At 39.9% G+C, this 21,253-nt stretch overlaps 1 protein-coding gene across 1 annotated transcript in view; it reads right to left on the bottom strand.

Annotated features, from left to right (window-relative positions):
* The window catches only part of AFF1 (AF4/FMR2 family, member 1), a 114,334-nt gene extending 93,505 nt beyond the window's left edge, over positions 1–20,829 (bottom strand). Inside the window, 3 exon segments of the mRNA XM_006885319.1 lie at positions 18,307–19,218; positions 19,701–19,821; positions 20,777–20,829. Coding sequence (XP_006885381.1) covers positions 18,307–19,218; positions 19,701–19,821; positions 20,777–20,829 — 1,086 coding nt within the window.
* Positions 20,830–21,253: the final 424 nt, after the last annotated feature.

Here is a 21,253-nt window from a genome sequence, read left to right on the forward strand (position 1 = left end):
AAATTAATAATAATAATAATAATAATAATAATAATAATAATAATAAAGTGGCCTAATAGTAAGAAGCTGCACTGCAATCCCAAAGGCTGCCAAATCCACCAGCTGCTCTGCAGGAGAAGGCGGACAATCTCCTTCTTTACAAGTAACTGCCTGTGAAAACTTGCTGGAAGGTCAGCTATGGGTTGGTTCCAACTTGACAGTTCATAACGACAAAAACAATAATCAAAGGCATGTTATCAGGTGGAATCAGTCCTTGGAAAAAGACATGATATTGAAAAAAGGCAGAGTCAATGAAAGAAAAGACAACCCTCAATGAAATGAACTGACAGTGACTTTAACAGTGCGCTTGAGCATAGCTGACAGAGAATGGTTCTACTTTTCATAAAATCATTAGGAAACACTGTCAACTCCACTGCACCTAAGCAACAATAAAAAATGCATTTGAACCAAAAGTGAAAATGATGTCTTACAACATTGTGTGGATATTTCTGTAGAAAAGCTGTGGTGACTCTTCTACCCCTTAAATCATCCAATCAGCTTAGCCTATCCATGTGCTGCCATCCTCTCTGTCAGGCTCAGGGAACCTCTGCAAATTATGCAGAAATAAGCCTTACTGAATGTAGACTGCAGACCACAGAATGAACAATACCCGATCTATATAGTTCAGCGAGCACCATTATTTCTTTTTCATATGTACCACGATGCTTTGGAGAGACTAAAAGCTCTTGATAGGTTGTCATTAGCCCCCTACAGTTATTGTAACTTGTGCAATTTTAGAATTCTGGAAACATGGTGGATGTTCAATACTTTATTGTTACTGATTCCAACTCAGATTGGCCCCATGTGACAGAGTGGCAAAACTGCCTCATACGCCTTTCTTATTTAAACTTGACAAGTGCCATCAGAAGGTTCCATTATCATTTCTATTTCATAAATAGGAAATTTCTATTTCATAAAAAGGAAATTTAGCTCTGAACAGGTTAAGCAACTTGCCTGTGGTTTAACAGTTAAAATGATGGCAAAATTTAAATGTTAAGTCTCCCCTTATCAAAAACACTGCCTGGAAACACAACCTAATTAAAAATAATCTTAAGGCAAATATTCTTTCAACATGCTCCAAAGTATTTTCAGTACTGGATGAATTATATATGTATTACTCATATCTAGCCATAAGTATTGTTAACCACATCAAAATTCTTGGCACGGACAGCTATGGAGGGGGGTGGGAGATGGCATCCAAGAAAGAACCATCTGGAAAATTTCCAAAATAATCATATCCCAGTGCTTAAATAGTAAATGCCCACCTGTGCCTTAGAGAAACCACACCATAAGTTGTCTAGTTAGCTGGAGAATCAATATTGTGAAGATCAAAGGGAGAAAGTTGCTCTTATTGATAAATGAGTGTTGAAATCAAGAAAAATAAAGTAGAATAAAAGGAACTAAAGGATATGTTACTGGATTTGGTACAGGAAAAGCAGAAACCTAATTTGCTGTAATTCAAACTTCTTAAACAAAAAATAACTACAGACGTTCTCCTCAACCTTATCAAAACTCATCATAAAGAAAATGAAACTTCAGGACAAGCATGTTTTTTGTCCAGTGATTGTGAAGCCGAGTCCACGATCCACGGCCTTTGTAGAGCCAGTCACATTAAAAGTTTTGTAGTAGGTCAATTAACATTCTTAGTGGGATTTCCCCCCCCCCCTCCTCCCTTTAAAAATATAAGCAAGAACCTGAATCACACATCTAAATTCTTTTAAGAAAAACATCTCCATGTTAGGATAAAGAAAGTTAAAAAAGCAAAGTAGATACTTGAGATCATTTCCTTTAAAGTTTCAAAATGAGCAATATTTTATTTTCATTAAATAACATCATGGAAATGTCATTATAAATCCTTTTGACAGCATTCTCATCTCCTGGATATGTACCAAGTGAGAAATATCACATGGCTGACAGAAGAATTGATGCCTTGGAGCTGTGGTGCTGGAGAAGAGCACTGAACATTCCAAGGAAGGCCAAGAGAACAAACAGATATGTCTCCAAGAGAATGCAGCCAGAATGCTCTTTTAGAGGCAAGAATGATGAGGCTTCACCTCATCATTGGGTATGTTTCTAGGAGATGCTATTCCTTGGAGAGGGACATAATGCTGGGAATGGTGCAGGGTCAGTGAAGGAGAAGAAGACCCTCAACCAGGTGGGTTCACATGGTGACTGCTGCAATGGGCTCTTATGTGTCAGGAAGTTTAAGGATGGCACAGGACAGATCTGGGTTTTTGTTGATAGGGTCACTATGAGTTGTACTGGACTCAATGACTCAATGGCACCTAACAACAACAACAACAACACAGAAACTCATGAGGAGAATACACTTCGCTTACTGGGATCAAGATGGTGATACTAAGGGTGCCTGGGGAGGCCTAGGGCAGACAGAGTTTGTCCCTGTCACTAATTACCCTCTAGTCAGCACCAGCACACAGCTGACCTTCTCTGACTTTGAGAGCTAGAAATCACACAGAAGGAGGCTGCTCATCTTTCTCCCACAGAGTCACTGGTGGCTGTGAACTTCCACAGAAGCATGGCTTGGGGGTAGCAGCACAACTCCCTAAAAACTAACCATCGCTCAGGGAAGCACTGGAGCTCCCGTCAAGAGCCTCAACTGTTACCTTCAAGGACTGTAAGCTCTATGGTGTCAATGTTGCCAAAGCCAATGACAGCTGTAACATTTGGATGCTGGCAACTAAATCAATATACCTATCAGGACAATACTCTCTTTGTGGGTGACAGTTCTCCAGAATTTACTTTCATGCTGCCTTCTGACCCAACTAAGAGATTTGGGAAACCGGGGCTGGAAGATATGTGCCCACTCTTAAGGGGAGAGTCTTTTAAAGCTATGTAGGGCTTGACGCAGTCTAAAATGCCTCTGACGAGGGGGCCAAAGGATGAGGCAATTCCACTGCATTACTGTGGAGAGCTCTTGTTTCTTCACACGCTCCTGCCAAAGCCCATGTCAGCGCACTGACATACACAGCCTGAGAGAGTATGAGAGGCATGAACCAAGTAAGCAAAACAAACCACAGTATAGTTATTCCACATGCCTTGCATGGAATAATTTTGTGAGCTCTCTAGGTGAGTCAGAACATAATAGGCTCAATTAAGTCCAGAACAACGCTCCAGTGTTTTCCTTTGTCTTAGCAACTAGTTCGCTGGAATCTTGAGAGAGTATGAGAGAGATACAGGACTCTGGTCTGTTTTACCCTTGACTGTTAGATAATTAATCATCCTAGAGAATTAAGCCCAGGTTACCAGTCAGGTGTTTTCGGAGTCAATACTTCTTGAGTTACTAGGATATTGGTTAATACCCAAAATGGCTGGCGTCTTTTCCTAAAAAGTGACTCACTGAATAGAGCTATTTAAGACTGAAAATTCTCAAGATTAAAAATTACTTCATTACATACATTACTGCAAAAGAAATGTTGTTATTGCCATGTGTCATTGAGCAGGAATTGACTCATAGCTGACCCTTTTAGAAACTGTAAATTGAAGAGGAGGAGATTGTTCACCTTTCTTCTGTGGGGCAGCTAGTGAGTTTGAACAACATGCCTTTGGGCTGGTAGTTTAACTCTTTACCCCTAGGCTATCAGAGCTTCCTTCTGAAGAAATAAGTGATAATAAAGAAAAGAGGCATAATATTAAAGCAGTAAGCACCTTATACATGTGACAAATATATCTTCAAACTCAGTATAAAAAAAAGTACAGAAATTAAAAGTCTAGAGCTCACTAAAACCTCCCAGCAAACAGAATGGTTTTCCTCAGAACCCACCCATAGCTGACCCTCTGGTTGGTTTTCAGAGGCAGTTAAATGCACATGAGGAGACTGCCTATCCTGCTCCCATGGAGCAGCTGATGGATTCAAACCCTATGCCTTTGGGATTGCAGTGCAGCTTCTTGCCACTAGGCCACCAGTGCTCCCTTCCCACTCATAAGAAAGCTCAAAATGACGTGGGAAGTACATAAGTTGGAAATGTTAAAACAATTCAAGAAAATGTTAAGCAGAAGGTCTGTTTCCCAACTAAAGTCCTAAATAGAAAATTCAGTCTCTATCAAATTGTGTCCCATCTCTGATCTGCCAAATATTCAAGAGAGATCGCCTTTCACACCCTGGATCTAAATGGGTAGGATAGACAGCCTAAAGCCAAGCACACAGTCACAAATATGTTTTGTTCCAGCCCTCAATTTTACTAGCCATAAAGAACAAATTATGGAGGAGAAGAAATTTCTGATATAAAAATGTTTGCCATATGAGGAAAGACCCCAATACAACAAGATAGGATAACAAGTCACCAAAGGCCAGAGCTGACCTGGATGTCTGGACAGCAGGAGCGCAGGGAGCAATTCACCTTTCAGAGGGCCCGAGGCATTGCAGCCAGGGAACAAGCCAGCATCTTGAGGAGGGCTACGCCCCAACTCTGGGGAGATGGTCAAGGAGACAACTGGATATTTCAGATTTTTATCTAATGGAGAAACAGCGAAGGAGCTTAAACAAGAATGAGTTGATCCAGTTTTCAACTCAGTAAGATCACTCTCATGGGGAACAGTGGCTTGAAGAGAAGAGGCAAGAACATCACTTAGAAATCAACTGTAAAAGTTTGAGAAAGTGACACAAATCTGAAACTAGCAAATGGGAACTGAGGGCTGAGGAAATGAAGCTTGGGAAGTCATTTAGAAAGGAACATCCATAGAACTAGACAGACGTATGTATGGATGAGAATGAGTAAAGAAAGGAATTGAGGCTAATAACTGATAATCAGGATAAAGGTGCGGGGGAGAAGAAGACAGACACAGAGTGAGAGGGAGGGAGGAAGGGGTTGAGGCAGAGGGAGGGAGAGAGATGATGAAGGGATATATAATAAAGTCAGTTCCAGACATACTAAATTTGGGATATCTGTGCAGCACCTAAGGATTCTTGGTGGGACGATCATGAAGTGCTTCATCCATCACTCCAAAAGTTAGAAGTTCACACCCACTAGTTGCTCTGCAGGACAAAGATGTGGCAATTTGCTGCCTGAAAAGATTTGGTCTTGGAAACCCCATGGGAAGTTCTACTCTTCCCTACAAAGCCTTTCTTAGTCAGAATAAATTCACTGACAGTGGGTTTGGGTTTTTTAGTTTAGGTGCAACATGTACTAGAAAATTCCAGTAGGAAGTTAGCTAAAAGGAACCTGTGCCCAGGAAATGTCTTTGAGGTTTTAGACTAAGAAAAAGAAATATTAACCATCAGTATTTCAATAGTTGAAACTACTAAATGCAGACTAGACTACCTGGACAAATTTAGAGAGGGAGAAAAGACAGCTGAAAGGGAGTGGTAATGGTACCCTCCAAACAAAATGAAGGCAGATCCAAAGTGGAAAAAAGCCAGACAATAAAGGGGGCATGTTTAAGGTGATGATGGTCAACAGCGCCAAACGGAACAGAGAGGTCAACATATTAAGGACTGCAGAACTTTTCCTAAATCCATCCATGTTTGTCCACTGGTGGTCTCCACCAGCATCTGCAGAGGGGTAGAGCGGAATGCATCAGGCTGCAATGGGCTGACAGCATGGATGTGAGGACAGGAAGTAGAGGCAGAATATGTACCTACAGAAACTCTAAGAGCTTTGAGAAATGACAATAATTAGGCTTCAGGTCTTTTGTTCATAGGGTCACTAAGAGTTGTGCTCAACTCGATGGCACCTAATAACAACAAAAACAAACAAGCTATCCCTAGAGCTCTGATTGTGAAGTGAACAAGAAAGAAATAATTAGAGTAAGACAGGATTGAAGAAGAGTTGGTTTTATTCTTTCAAGTGGGAAAGGTCTGAATGTAACACTGAGCTGAGAACAAAGGGCCAAATGACATGAGGAAAGGTTTAAAATAACTAACGGAGTGCAAGTGGGAAGGCAAGAGGAAGAAACGTCTCCTACTGTGAGACCAACAAGAAAAAAAATAATTGATAGCTATAAAGATCGTTGCAAACAGAAATACCATTTGACCCAGCAATTCCACTACTGGGAATATACCCCAAAGAAACCATAACTGCCACCCAAGCAGATATATGCACACCCATGTTTATCACAGCTTTGTTCACAATAGCAAAGGGCTGGAAACAACCTAAGTGCCCATCAACAAACGAATGGATACAGAAATTATGGTATATTCACACAACGGAATACTACGCTGCATTGAAAAACAAGGAACTTGTGAAATATTATACAAAATGGGTGACCCTGGGGGACATTATGCTGAGTGATATATATCAGCACAAAAGGACCAATTCTACTTAGTGCCACTGTTGTAAAATAGGACTGAAATCGAGGGTTGGTGGAGCCTGAGAAAAATGGGATAAATAATGTAAACTGCATTGAAACAGATGAGGGAGAGAACTGTTTAAAAGGGATATGTGATTAGGCATTATTGTCATGACAGGAGTCCAGAACAAAGGCTGCATAGTGGAGTGGACTTGGTGGGAGGAGCTGTATAACAATGAAAGAATTTTTCTTTTGCTTTTCAAAGAGAAGAGTCAACTCCGGGGAAGGGTGGGCAGGGAGAAAAGTCCAACAATGAATGAATGAAAATCCATAGTCTCTGTAAATTTTCATTAAATAATAATTTAAAAAATTAAACAAAGAAGATGGATCTAAATAAAACCCTTTTTTTTTTTAAATTCTCCAAGGACTCAGAGCAAACCACAATGGCCACCAATATGCATCATCCTCTCATGTGAACCACACTGCATTAAAATGACTCATTGGGTGACAACATCAAGGTAATGCCATACAGAAAAGCAGAGAGTGCTTAACACTTCTTCCAATGTGTTACACAGAGTATCATTACTCCATGGTATTTTGAGGGAAATCTGGTAGCCTCGTGGGAAGAAGTTGTATTATCATCCCTAAGGCAGGCAGTTCGGATCTACCAGCTGTTCTTCAGAAGAAAGATGGTCAATCTTCTGTAAGATTTAAGGACTCTGAAAACGCCTTCGAGGGTCAGCTATGAGTGAGTTAGTTCCAACTTGATGGCACATAACCACCACCACCAACTACAACATGTTATTTAGTAGAAAGGACGCTTGAAGAGGAGTTAAGGGTCCTGGTTTCATGCTCCTGCCTCTGGCACTTACAAGCTTGAGTCATAAACCCTTCTACTCATCACACAGATCTTAAACTGGGTTTGACAGAGGAGTAAAACTAGTGAAATGTATATACTCAATAGGGTACGCCTCCCAAGGAATTCCCCCTTCAACCGACTGGCTGCAAACATCAGATTACAAAATGGAGACTGATTACATAATTTCTGCCAACTCAAGTTGGCACAAGCCCTTAACCAGTACAGCATGGTAAGTGGTGATTCCTGCCAGCAGCTCTGCTTAAGGAACAAGATAGCTGTGACACTAAGAGAGCAGCCATCCGGTGAAACATTTACATGGGAAAACACCATGCCTTGAGAACACTGCTGTTCAGGAGTGGACACAACCAGTTCCTCAGTCATTATGCAGGGGTAGGGGATGGTAAAGGCTGAGTGCCACATTAGAGAACATTTAGCACTCTGGAAAATAGGTCCTTAAAAATCTTGCTATTTCATTGAAAAACAAAGAAGTCATAACTATTATACAAAATGAGTGACCCTGGAGGAAATATCACAGTCACAAAAGGACAAATACTGCAGAGTGGCCCTGTTGTAAAACGGACTGACATCGAGGCTAGGGGGAATCTAAGAAAAGAGGGGGTAAATAATGTATACTGCATTAAAACAGATGAGGGAGAGAATTGTTTAAAAGGAATATAGGATTAGGTATTATTGTCATGACAAGATTACAGAAAAAGAAAAGCATAGTAAAGTGGACTGTGAATCCTTCTGTCAGAGAGCTTAATAATGACTAAGGATGACAGAAGAAGAATTGATGCCTTTGAGCCAAGGTGCTGGGGAAGAGTCTTGGACAAATCATGGACTGACAAGAAAAAAATAGATCTGTCTTGAAGAGGGTGACACCAAGTTTCTCCTTAGAGGCTAGGATTTGGAAGCTCCGTCTCACATATTTTGGGCATGTGGCCAAGAGGGATCCATGCTTGGAGAAGGTTATCATGCTCAGAAGGGTGGGAGAGACAGTGCAGGAGAAGAAGACCCTGATGAGGTGGATTGACACAGGGCAATTGGGGTAGGTGTATTGGAATCAGTGAGCGTGGCTCAGGACAGGACAGGCTTCAAAGCTATTGTACATAGGGTTGTTATGAGTCACAGGTGACTTGATGGCACATAGCAAGAACATAATCAAATCATTCCTAACAGGAAAGATTTTTAATATTTTGTAAGAATGTCCATAATGAGAAAAAGACTTTTTTTTTTTTTTGCAAATTACTACATTTTCAAAACTATGAAGACAATATTGGCATTAATATATAGCATAAAATTCTATTTTTAAAAAAGACTTCAAAAATGCCAAGCAAATACACTTACTTTAGAGTGATGAATATTAAAAATTAAGCTTTAATGGGAAGAAGAGTCTATAGAGTTTGCAAGAATTACTGCTAAGAGATCTGCATGACTTATAATTATTTTCTTAATTCATGTAGCACCAAATTTTTGGCCAATATGAAATCTGAGAGTGCTAGTATTTGTAAATGACAACCAGAAGTCCTAATGTGTTATATATCTGAGGAATATATGAAACTAGAAACAGGACCTCCAATTACATAAAATACTGAGGCCCCTAGATTAAAACATTAAACCTCAAAACTCTTCAACCAAAGAGATTAAAGAGATTAGAAAAGGCTTGACAAATTTCCATGGGGTTAGAGGGGGAAAGACGCAGAGAAAGGATGCCATGTTTAAAATGAAGAATAAAATGAAGTTCAAGAGAAAAATCAATGTTGTCTTTGGATCCTGAATCTGTAAGCATTGGGGGTGGGGGGCACGGGGGTGTTCAACAATTAAAAGGAAAACAAAACCAACATAAAAATAGCTGCTTATTGAGTTCTTGGGGAATGTGAACATGCAGCAAAGAAACCATGGAAAATAAGGATATTTAAAAAAAACCAAAACAACTATTGGCAACTGGAGAGAGAAAACATAAGGCCAAAAAAATAAGCTTGTTATGATAATACGAACTAAGACCCTCTCTTAAGAGGAATGCTGCTTAAATGTCTCATGCTTATTGGCCACTCCTACCCAAAAGAGCCAAAAGCAAACCACTAACTCAAGTCATCAGCAGGGCTCTCCTGGAAATAGCTGGTTTTCTGTCCCTGAAGATTATCAGCTGGCTCAAAAGAAGTCCCAATTAATTTAGAGAAGTGCTAAATTGACTTTGGGTGGCTATGGGAGAGCCAGGGAGAACACACAGCCTGGGAAGAGTCAAAAGACTTGAATGTCTCCATCTTGGCAAAGGGACAACTTGAAAGACCCAAGAGAGATCCAATAACCATACACAAACATCTCAAGTGTGAAAACAACCAGGGACAGGAATTTCTTATGCTGGTACCAAATGTACTTCTGGCATTTTCAGAAGGAAAAGAAAGTGAAACACACAAAGAAAAACAATCTGATTAATACCACCCAAAAAGAACTTCAAGTTTCAAAGTTTTGTTCTCCTCTTTGGCAGCTATAAGCAATTCTATTCTTTGCCTTGCTTCATTTAGAACTTTTCGAAAAGTGTTTGGCCTATATTATTGAAATGTTCCTTCAGGGTTTAAAGCGTTTCCTCAAGTTCAAACAATTGCTGGAACCAGGAAATTAAAGGTAGCAGTCTCAATTCCGCTTTAGCTGGCAATTTCTGAAGAAACAGAAAATCTGAATTTTTACTTCAAACCTGAGGTTTGTAAAAAATATTGGCTAAAAGGGATGGGGGTGGGGGAACACCAACAAATCTATTACGTGAGCAAAACAAAACAGTCTGCAGCCCCAATCTAGCCTACAAATTGCCTACTTGTAGCTTCTGCCCTAAAACGTCTGCCAGTTACCTTCTGATGTTTTTTTAACTTGAATAAAGGAGCCCTGGTGGAATATTTCATAACTTGTTGGGCTTCTAATGGGAAGGTAAACGGTTCTAATCTACCAGCTACTCTATGGGAGAAGACTGAGCAGTCTCCTCTCATAAAACCTTCCAGCCCTGAAAACATGGGAAGGTAGTCATGATGACAAGAGGGTTAGAGAGAACTCTTCCTAGGGCTTCCATGATCAATAGAGGATGGGCTTTTGGGTCCTGAGAAGGTCACAGAGAGTCCCAAGGCAGAAACACAGTTGTGGAGTCCCTAAGATCTGGCTGCTCTCTGCCCTACAGAGCTTGTTTTTCACCCTGTGATTTCCACATTTTGTGGGCAAGTAGAAGGTTCTGACAAAGTCTTATTTAGCTGTTCAGGTTTGGCTTTCTTAAAATACTTTTATCGGCAGTACTTTTTATATAGCAAATTTAGATTCGATCCCATGCGCTAGAGCTCTTTAACTTAGACAGACCGACAGGATTTAAATGTTGTAGATGAGAAAATCAGTATCAAAGTAATAAAGTTATCTGTGTACAGAATTCCTTGATGATGTTGGGTGTCTGGAGCATAAAATCTCCAGACTATGTACAGGAAGTGAATAGTAAGTAGCTTGTATCGGCGTAGAGGTTTACATCAGCAGTTCTAAGGAACAAGCCTCAGGAAGCCGGGGGTGGGGGGGTGGCAATTCTACTCTCATATGGTATGGTTTTGAATCAGAATTGTCTCAACAAGGTACAGGAACAATGTCTGCTTAAAGATTAATGAAATCTCAGTATTTGAAAATGTCCAAAATTATACTCACTAAAACCAAACCCACCGCTATTGGGCTCGATACTGACTCATAGCAACTCTCCATCACGTTTCTAAGAGCTAGAAGTCCTTCTGAGAGCAGACTCCTGATGGGGTAGGGCTCCCTCAGTGGCACCTGTCCCATCACAAGGCTTCAAGTATCAACTACATACAGATGGTCTTCCATGGGTAATGCAAACCAAGAGCTCTGGTTTGCAAAATAAATTAAGCACCTGATTCCAAGCCAAAAAGGTTAGCAGTTCAAACCACTTCTAGGTGAAAAAAAGACCTGCAGATTTGCTTTTTAAAAAGTTCCAGCCCTGAAAACCATTTGGAGCAGTAATGTGTAATCTGTACACATTAGCTCACCATGGGTCAGAACGGACTCAACTGCAACCAACAATAATATATGCAGACAAAACCCAAATACATTCATTCTAGTCTCACCATAAGGTTGGCTCAGGATAGAGCAGAGTTCAGAGCTGGTGTACATAGCATCGCTGTGATTCACAAATGACTCACCAGCACATAACCATAACAACAACAACAACAACAGCCTTGCCATTTCCCCTCAGGTGAACTCTAATTTATACCTGCCTGCCTGTTTCTCCCCCAGGACATACTATAAAATCATCTCAAACTCCAGGTACCATTCATCCAGGGATCTAATTTCCCCTCTCAAATCTATTTTGCTCCATTTAGCGTCCATCTCAGTTGATAACCAGTAAAGCTTGCTGAATGGAAACCTGTTTTAACTGTCTACACTTTCATCATAAATGTTGTTGTTGTTGTTGTGTGCCATTGAGTTGCTAGTCCTAAACCCTGCTCTGTCCTGTGCCAATCTCATGGTCTCCAACACACCCACCCCGATTACCCCTGTGACTGAATCAATCCGCCTCATAGAGGGTCTTCCCCTCCTGCACAGTTTCTCCACCCTCCCAAGCATGATGCCCCTCTCCAAGGACCAGTCCCTCCTTACAACATGTCCAAAGCATGTCAGATGAAGCCTCAGAATCCTTGCCTACAAGGAGTAGCCCAGTTTAACCCTCTCCAGGATGAACCTAAATAGACTATTTTTCCTTCAAAAAAGGAAGAAGGCTATTTCTATCACCAATTAATTATATATTGTCCTGGGAGCTCCTTTCCACAATATATCTAGAATTTTTTTTTTACTTATCATACAATATTATAAGCCAATATCACCTCCTATCTCTTATGCCATCTCTCCAATTCCTTCCAATCCACTCTCCATCCAGAAGCTATAGTGAGGTTTTATAAAAAGGATGTCTTTCTCTTGCTCATTTTCCAATAGTCTTCCTTTATACTTAAAAATAAAATCTCAATGTTTTACTATAACAGGTTGAAATGTGCCTCCCAAAAAGGTTAACCCTTGTTACCTATGACTGTAACCTTACTTATGCAGATATAATTAAGAATCTCAGAATTATATGATACTGGATGTAGTTGTTGATGTTGTTATATGCCATCCTAAATCCATTAACAGGCAGTTCTATAAGAAAAAGGAGAGGGAGAATTTAGGCAGAGATAGAGTAGACCATGAAAAGATAAAGGCACTGATTGGACTGATGCAGGTACAAACCCAGGGAAAGGTTGCTGGCAAATTCTAGAAAGAAGCTAAGACAAAGGCCTGGGTAGAATCTATCTTAGTCTCTAGAAAAAAAACAAAGTCTGTTAATAATTTGATTTGAGATGTCTGGTGTACAGAATAGGGAGCTCTGGTGGCCTAATGGGTAAGGAGTTGTTCTGCTAACTCAAAGTCAGATGATTTGAATCCTTTGGCTGTCTCATTAGGGAAAGGATGAACAATCTCCTCCAACATGATTTGCAGCCTCTAAAAACTCACTGGAGGGTCAGCTACGAATCAGTTCCAACTTGACAGCAATGTTGAATTTGTTTGAGTTAGCCTCACAACTGTGAAAAAACTGCTAACAGTTATTTTTAAGCTAACAAGTTTGTAGCTATTGTTATGGTAATCCAAGGAAATGAACACACTTGCAATGCTTGCAAGACCTTGCTTGCATGAGCTTACTTCTGCCCATCTCTAAAATCTCATCTCACATCTTGCTCTTCTTCTGCTACTACAGTCATACTGCCCTCATTACTGTTCTTGATAAAGTCATTCATTCTTTTTCCACCTTCAGGCCATTTGCACTTCCTGTTTCCTGTGTCCGAAAAGAAATGTCTTTTCTAACTGCATAACTGACTCCTGTTTATCCTTCACATCTCTGTATAAGTCACTTCCTCAAAAAGGGTCCTTTCCTAACCACTTTTTTTTTTAAGGGCAAAATAGTAAAGATAGATTTATTACAACGTTACATACCCAAAGGGACAGATCTCCTTCTTTGAAATGGAGGGGAGGCTCCTAATTACTTCTTTAAAGTGACCTCCTGTGGTTCTTCACACTCTCATAATCATCTGTACTTCCTACAGTACCTTTATCAAAACCAGCATTTTTTCCCCATGTTAACTGTCTATATCCACTATAGAGCAAAAGACTTAAAGAAAGAGGGAACCTTATCCTGTTTGATCATAGCTATATCCCTAGGGCTTTGTACAGTTTCTGCAAAATAGTAGGGCTCTGTCATGGATTGAACTGTGTCCCCCACCAGAGTGTGTAATTTGGCAGTTACATAATGATGCAATCATTCCCCAAGACATGATTAGTCAACTGGTTATAAAAAAATTAGGGTGGGATGCAAACATCCTCATACAGATGGAAGCTCTAATTCAATGTCATAATATTAGCGTTGGATACAATACCCTTAATCTATCAGTGCCCCATGAAATATAAGAGGAGTTTTATTAGTGTGGCCTCCATCACCTGTTATCTTTTAAGAGATAAAAAGAAAGTAAAAAGAAAACCTGTCTACCACCCAAACTGAAGAAAGAGCCATAGACAGAGTATCCTTTGGGTCATTTGGATCCAGAGATCCTGTACTGAGAACTTCCTAGACCTAGGGGAATATTAATGACAAGAACATATGTAGATCACTAAAGAACAAAAGGCCCACTGATGCTGAAATAAAACAGGGTCATCCAGAAAAAAAAAGAGAGAGTCAACAGAGAGAAAGTCTTCCCCAAGACGTCCTGCTTTCTAAACAGAGAGAAAATAAGTCTGTCTGTTAAGGCCATTCAGTGTGTTTTTTTCTGTTACAGAATCCTTAAATAAAACAGAATTCAATACAATTTTGCTGAAAGGATAAACAAAAGAGCATTAAAAAGAACGAAAGGCTAAAAGGCTGGAGTTGAGAAACACGCAAAGTAGTACATGTGTGTTCTGCAAAGTCAAAGGTCAGGGATCCATTCCACCAACTGTTCCCAGAGAGAAAGAAGGGCAATCTCTCCTTGAAGATTGACAGCCTCCAAAACCCAATGGAAGGTCACGATGAGTTGGAATTGACTCAATGGCAGTGGGTGGGCGTATTCCCTGAAAGGCTCTGCATGAGCTCAGTCTCTGGAGAAGGCTCAGCTCATGTTAAAGGTCTATCTTACTGACATTAACATCATGGCTGCTATTGCTGCCATGAGACATCAAGTAGACTAAAGAACTGGAAGGTCTGGTTCTAGCACTGCTGCTAACTATAACCTCACTTTTCTGGGCCATGGTTGCAAACTGAAAGGACTAGAAGCTTAGCTTTAAAATGCCAATTCCAATATTCTATTTCCAGTATACCATTTGCTTTGCTTGTTTCTCTTTACTCCATTTCTTCCTTTCAATAGAAGAACTTTACAAAATTCCTGCATCTTGAATTTTATCTAGGTTCTTTCTCTCAAACCAGGGATTCATGGGCATGAATATTCACACACAGATGCCATGGTTTCTCTCTTCCATTTCTCTTTAGAAGATAAAAAGTGTATGTTGAAAATTCAACTCTTAAGCTCTTAGGCCTCTCTGTATAGTAATTGCAAAACTGGAGGGTAACTCCGAGAGGTCAGTGAGCCCTAGCCCCGCCTTCAGATCAGGCACTTCAACACTGTCATTCATCTTCCATCTGACACAGAGTTAAAACTGAAACTCCCAGAGAACACCAAGTACAGAATTTTGTGGTTCGGACCACTATGTAGTAAGAATACTGACCTTTTGATTTTTTTTTTCCTTTAGAATTTTAGGAAAGTCTAAGTTTTATAAATGGAAAAGAAAAGTTTTGGATCACTATTTTTATAAAATAATAGCAAAGATGACAAAGTTGAACCCAAACCCACTGTCATCAAGTTGATTTCTACTGAAAACACCTTATAAACTTGAAAAATAAAACCAAAAACCCTACTACAAATTCTGACTCATGGTGACCCTCTTCCATCAGATTTCTGAGGCTATAAACATATTTTTAGTTTTTATTTAAATAAAGGTTTTCTTTTATACTAACAAAAAGAAAAAAAAAGACTAAGTTTTAACTGTGAGAAGGACTTGTGCCAGGAATGAATATTATGTTTTAGAAAACCAACTAAACTATAACAAGCCAACTTTTTTCTGTGAGGTGAAAGGACATAGAATTGTGTAAGAGATCCATACTCAAGCAGCTTAAGGGTGAAGAAATGCCCTCCCCAAAATCAACCAAAAAAAAAACCAAACACAAAAACCCAACAAAAACAACAAAACACCAAACTCAAGGCAACTTTCCTATTTTGGTTCATTTGAAAAAATGTTAGTAAAACCAACCACAAAATTCAACCATCCTCACAGTCCAAGAGCCAGGAAAGAGAAAATCCCTTCTGACTTGCCTTCAACAAATTTAATCAAATAAAGAAAATGCACTAACTTCAAATCTTTTCTTTTAACTTTATTACTACCATTATGTTTTATTTCATGCAAGTACGCACCTAAGTGCACAGGGAGTTGCAAGGTCCGTGCAAAAACTGTGTAGCATGCATACTATTTGCATACACATATGGTGGTCAACTTCTGCTATTCATTTTCTATCGTTCTGCTTCAACCTCAAAAATAAGGAAGTGCTAATATTTTTACTCTGTTTTCAAAGTATTGAGTCCTTGGATAGCGCAGATGGTTAACACACTTAACTGCCAATGAAAAGGATAGAGTTTACCCAAAGGTCTCTCAAACGAAAGCCTGGTGAAAAATCCACATAAAAATCCCTATGGAATACAGGTCACTCTGACATGTATCAAATTGCCAAGAGTCATACATAAGCAACTGGACTGCAGCTGCTGCCATTATATTCAAAATACACTTGGTTTGGGACTGGTTCTCTGCTTTTTGGGGCTCCCTTGATTCTTATCTTGACTTTGCAGAAGCACTAAAATTTGAGATTATAAATCCAACTTCTATTTTGTTAAAACATAAACCACATACCCAAATTGGTAGTATGAACGACATGAAAAAATAATGTGAAGTTAAAAACAAAACAAAACACTAACTTAAAGCCAAAACCTAGCCAGACAGCCCGAATACTCCTGCTTTCCAGATTTACAAGTGCTTCATTCCAAATCTAATCTCCCAATCCTCCCTCATGCAGGTCACTTCAAAACCTTCAACTGCCGAGCCCCTCAAGTCCATCCTTCTGTGTAACACCAGCACTGGGCTCCTAAAGCAGGTGGCTCTGCAGCTGCCACTGGTAGGAGAGAACCCCAAACAGAGACAGGTTGGGGTTAGGGTAGTAAAAAGGCATGCTGACTTCAAACAGACCAAAGTGTACATCTCCTCAACTGTTGATGGCAGACGCATTTGTGCCAAGTAAGCCCCCTTCTCCAATCATCAGATTTGTGGATGGTTTTGTTCACTTCAAATGCCCACTTCTACGACAATATGCAGAGACTGTCTTCAAATATATTTATATTTGAAATGTAGAAATTGTGGGGCTTTAGAAACCTGGAAAAATAGTCACGCAGGTTCTCTTCACTTTCTCTTGGAACAGGGCCCAACACCACCACTCTGGCAACCAAATCTACATTTCAGCATATCTTTGGCACTTGGTAGGTAACATAAAAACACTTGTCAATTTGTCCCAAAACAGTTTGCCGGTTTTTTTTTCAGTAGTTTAGTTAGATGTTTTGTTTAGTTTTTGTTAAGCTGTTCCTTTTCTGCTTTTAAAATGAGGAACCTACAACAGATCTTATTTTTAAAATAAGCAAAGCATTCTGTGCTCTATTATCTGGATTATAAGAAAAGGCTGACTGTATTCCTTTTTATTCCTCCTTGCAGTCCTCTATCCCTACACTTCACTCGCAGCATAAAATATTCAGTGAATGGCTCATCTAACTGAATCTTTCATTTGTTTTATTTACTCCTTCTTTCTTCATTCTTCCACAACCTGCAAGCAAGTTCCATTCTGAAGACCCCCAGCAGCATTCAGAACTCAAGAGTGGGCTGAGGACACCGCTCTAACCTCTTCTAAACTCAATGCTGAAGCCAAAAAAAGCAAGTTTTTCTCTTTAAAGATAAGAGTTCTCTTTCTAGCTAAGGATCCTGAAAGTCTTTGCTTTCTTTTAACCTTAAGGCATTCTACCTTCTGGCATTAGCTAAGGTGGTATCTGAGTAGACACATAGTTCTGGACAATGATCTACCAATCAGAATGTTTTCCCAACACAGGTAAGATCTCACAGACTTATTAACAGGCAATTCCACACTTCCTTTAGTTTGATAGTAAATGATGTGAATTTAAAACCTCAATGAAGCACACTGCGGCCAGTTTTCAATTTTATAATTTTTCTTTGGTTGAAATAATTCATCATTTCTGGTTACTTTCAAAAACCTCAGCAGGATAACATTCATTCAGCATTGTATGTATCACTCTGAAATGAGATGTCCCCCTAGATCTACTCTTCTTTTTCAGATGACAAATCTTGCAGCGAACAAATCTTTTAGAAAGCAAAAATAAAAGGCTTTTATTTTTACTTCACTTTTCTTATACTTTAGATATGAGTGAAAACTGGAGCTAACCTAAGAAAACGTTAATTAAAAAAAATTTCCTTTACATTGTTAAGGAAGCCAAATTTCCCCTAAATCAAGAAAACAAAGACAGCTCAAAACTCTCCTGAAACTTTCCAGTGATAGAATCTCTGTTGATTAGTGGGCATGCTACACAGGTGTGTGCACTCTTTAAAACACATCAGAGGGTACTCTTAAGATCTGGTTTACTGTACCTAAATTATGGCACACTGAAAGTATTATGAACCTTTCTTCAAAATGCATTTCATCCAATGCCATCTCTAACATACCCAACTTTTTCACAAGTCAACAAGATACTAATCCCATCCCCTCAAAAAATCCTGCCTAGTGGGAAGAAGCTGCATTGCAATTCCAAAGGCGTGTGGTTCGAATCCACCAGATGCTCTGCTGGAGAAGGAGGGACAATCTCTACCTGTACCAGTCAGATGCGATTTGACGGTACACACAAAATAAAATAAAAAATTTTTTAAAAATCCTATCCAAAAGCCAGCGAGCCTCTACCCTGTTCTCCAGACATTCCCATCTCTGTCTTCTTTGTTCAAACTGGAATTCGCTCAAGATATGAAATTCCACTCACCTCAACTGACTGAGAAGGCATTTTCAGCTTGGTGAGCTTGACTTTGGCAGGCACTTTTAAATCTGTTTTTTCAAAGGTCTGTTGACGGTAGTCCTCTGGCAGTGGTTTCAGTTCAGGAGACTCACTAGGAGCCTGATCTTGACCATCCATGGGCCAGACATATGCTGTGGGCTTCTGCTGCATCGCAACACTTTTTGAAGGTAGGGAGGGTGGGTGAAATGTCTGAGAAGACGGCTGAGGGGCTGCCCCAAGGTTGGCAAGTGCCAACAGACCGTCTTGAGGGGTCTCTTTCTCGTGGACCTTCACTGCCAGGTCCTTGGGAGAGTTGGCTGGGCAGTAACCTTTACTGTGGCTACTGCTATGAACCTTGCTGCTTCCTTGTGTCCTGGGAAGACCATGTTGGCTGGAATGTATAGGTGACAAAGGGGGGAGAAGGAAAGGAAAAGAGGCAAGTAAAGGAGAAAGTTCTCTTTCTAGGGCTGAGTTAGTCATTGAAGCACAGTGGTCTCCATCAGCTCTGTAGTCAACTTTCTTGTGATCACTAAAGCTATTCCTTTCTTGAGCCAGGCAATCTTGGGCTAGGTGCTGACTATCCGGTGGGCCATAGTTTTTGGCATGGAGACTTGTTTCCATTCTTGGCTGTGCCGTCTCTGGATTGTGGCTAATGTTACCAACAGGAAGTGGTCCAGAGGCAGGAGTGTTAATGGGCTGGTGGTGAACACTAGTCTGGAAGGAGTGGGATGGAATGTTGCTCCCCTTTCCAGGAAATAAAGGATATCTTGGCTTTCCCAACCTGTTTTCAGGAGCATCAAAGCGAAGGGGATGGGACTTGGTATTAAGAAACTCCTTTACTTCTTCATAATTTCCCAGCATGTTCTGTATTCGACTAGACAACTCATCACCTTTTTCTGTCTGAAATAAAATGAAAGAAAGAGTTAATTAAGGGGGGGAATGAACATATTTGACATTTAATAAACTACATTACTTATTCTCATTCCTTTAAAGCCCCCAAATACATTGCTGTTATGTGCCACTGAGTTGAAATCAACTGTAGCTGACACTCAGAAGCTGTGAATAAAGGCGATTGTTCCTCTTTCTTTTGAAAAGTAGCCAGTGGATTCAAACTGCCTGAGTTGCATTGGCTGATTAACTCTTTATCTACTTGGACACCAGAGCTCCCAATTAATACTCAGCATATTACATTTAAGGGGTAATTTTAACTTTAATCTGCTAGTGAGGAGTCTGTGATAGACTCATTACTACACAAGACAGACAGACATTACAAACCAAAATGTTGTCAGATTTCAGCACACTGAGAGATCCTTAGGATAAATGATTTTGTAGACAAGATCTCGTCACATCAGAGATCCAGATTGGAACATACAGCTAAGTACCTTGTAGGGCTCTCCAAAAAGGGGAATCTTTTCAGGAAATGCTTCTTTCTCTTGGTGAGATTCCTGGTTGCGTCTTTCCTTCTCTCTAATTCGCAGCAGATTTCTCTCTTCATTGTACAAGCTGTTTTAGATGCCCCAACAGAACAAAAACAATAATACGTGTTAGTTTAAAAATTCTCTTGTGTGCATATATGTTTATATGCATGGTGAGAGATAAGAATGAGTTTAGGAAGATGTGATGACAAAGAATGAGTCAATGAGTCTGGACCCAGGTCTCTGTTCGCTGGTTATGACACTGTGGCCTAAGGTCTTGGTTCCAGAACCCAGGAAGTGACTCTGTTGATATGACTTCCATGGCTCCGGATGGACTCCAAAATGAAGAGTCTTTTATAGACAGTGGTGGAACCGAGACACGATTAATGATATTTTTATGTCAGCTTGCAAAATACGGGGTAGAGGGGGAAGCTTTTCATCTAAAGAAGTCTGCAGGATGTGAACTTTTAAATGGCTGCTTTCCTGGATCAGTTTTGTACATTTTGGAAGATTAAAATCAAAAGACTTTATTTCATAATTAAAAGATTACCAGACACCCAAAACAGCATTTACTTTATGCACAACCTGCTCTACGGGGAGTGTCTTGGCAGTAAACGAGAAAAGATGATTTTTATTTCTCATTTCAAATAGTAAGGATGGGAAAATCCAATTTTACATGTCAGTTTCGTCTGCAGAGAAGTCTTCTAATCTGATTACCCTACTTAACCACATAAAAATGCATCCTAAATCATCAGCAGCCCAAGTTCCATCAGGGGGGAAAATGCATTCACTGAGAGATGAATTACAGAGACGGAACCCAGGGAATCCAGAGAGAGTGAAACTCTGGCTAGCCTTTAGGACAAAGGGTTTGTCTGATGGTTAGGAGCTCAGCTCAACCTCCCAGCTCCCACAACTGACACTTAAATAATTAGTGAGCAGAGTAACTACAGAAATATATTTGTTCTCATAGATTGTTTCTACGAGATGTATGGATTTTTTTTTCTCCTACCCAATAGCACTCAAATAGAAAAATATTCAATTACCTAGTTAAGACTTTATGCACCTTTAGAAACTCAGGCTCCCGTGTTTTATACATTCTCCCACACCCCTGTCATGAAAACCAGTTGTTCACCAGTGGACTCTGATTCAGGGGGGACCTATGCGTGTCAGAGCAGATTTCTGCCCAGAGTGTTTTCTTTTTGAATATATATTATTTTCTCCTTCAAAAAAATTTTTTATTTGAAAGTTTACAAATCATATTGCATTTCAGTCATTCACAGACATTTTATGACATTAATTAAAAGTGATTAATTCACTCTTCCTCTCTCCCTACCTTCCAGAAAGTTTTCAGAAACAGATCAACAATCTTTCAAGATGCCTGTTGCCATTGTTACATGCTGTCCAGTCAGAACCTACTCATTGTTGACCCTCCAGCAGGTTTTCAGAGGCTCTAATTCACATGGAAGGAAAATTCCCATCTTTCTCCCACAGATCATCTGGTGGATTTGAACCAATTATCT

The sequence above is a fragment of the Elephantulus edwardii genome, unplaced genomic scaffold (genome assembly GCF_000299155.1).
Source record: "Elephantulus edwardii isolate Elephantulus edwardi_28Jun2011 unplaced genomic scaffold, EleEdw1.0 scaffold00042, whole genome shotgun sequence".
NCBI lineage: Eukaryota > Metazoa > Chordata > Mammalia > Macroscelidea > Macroscelididae > Elephantulus > Elephantulus edwardii.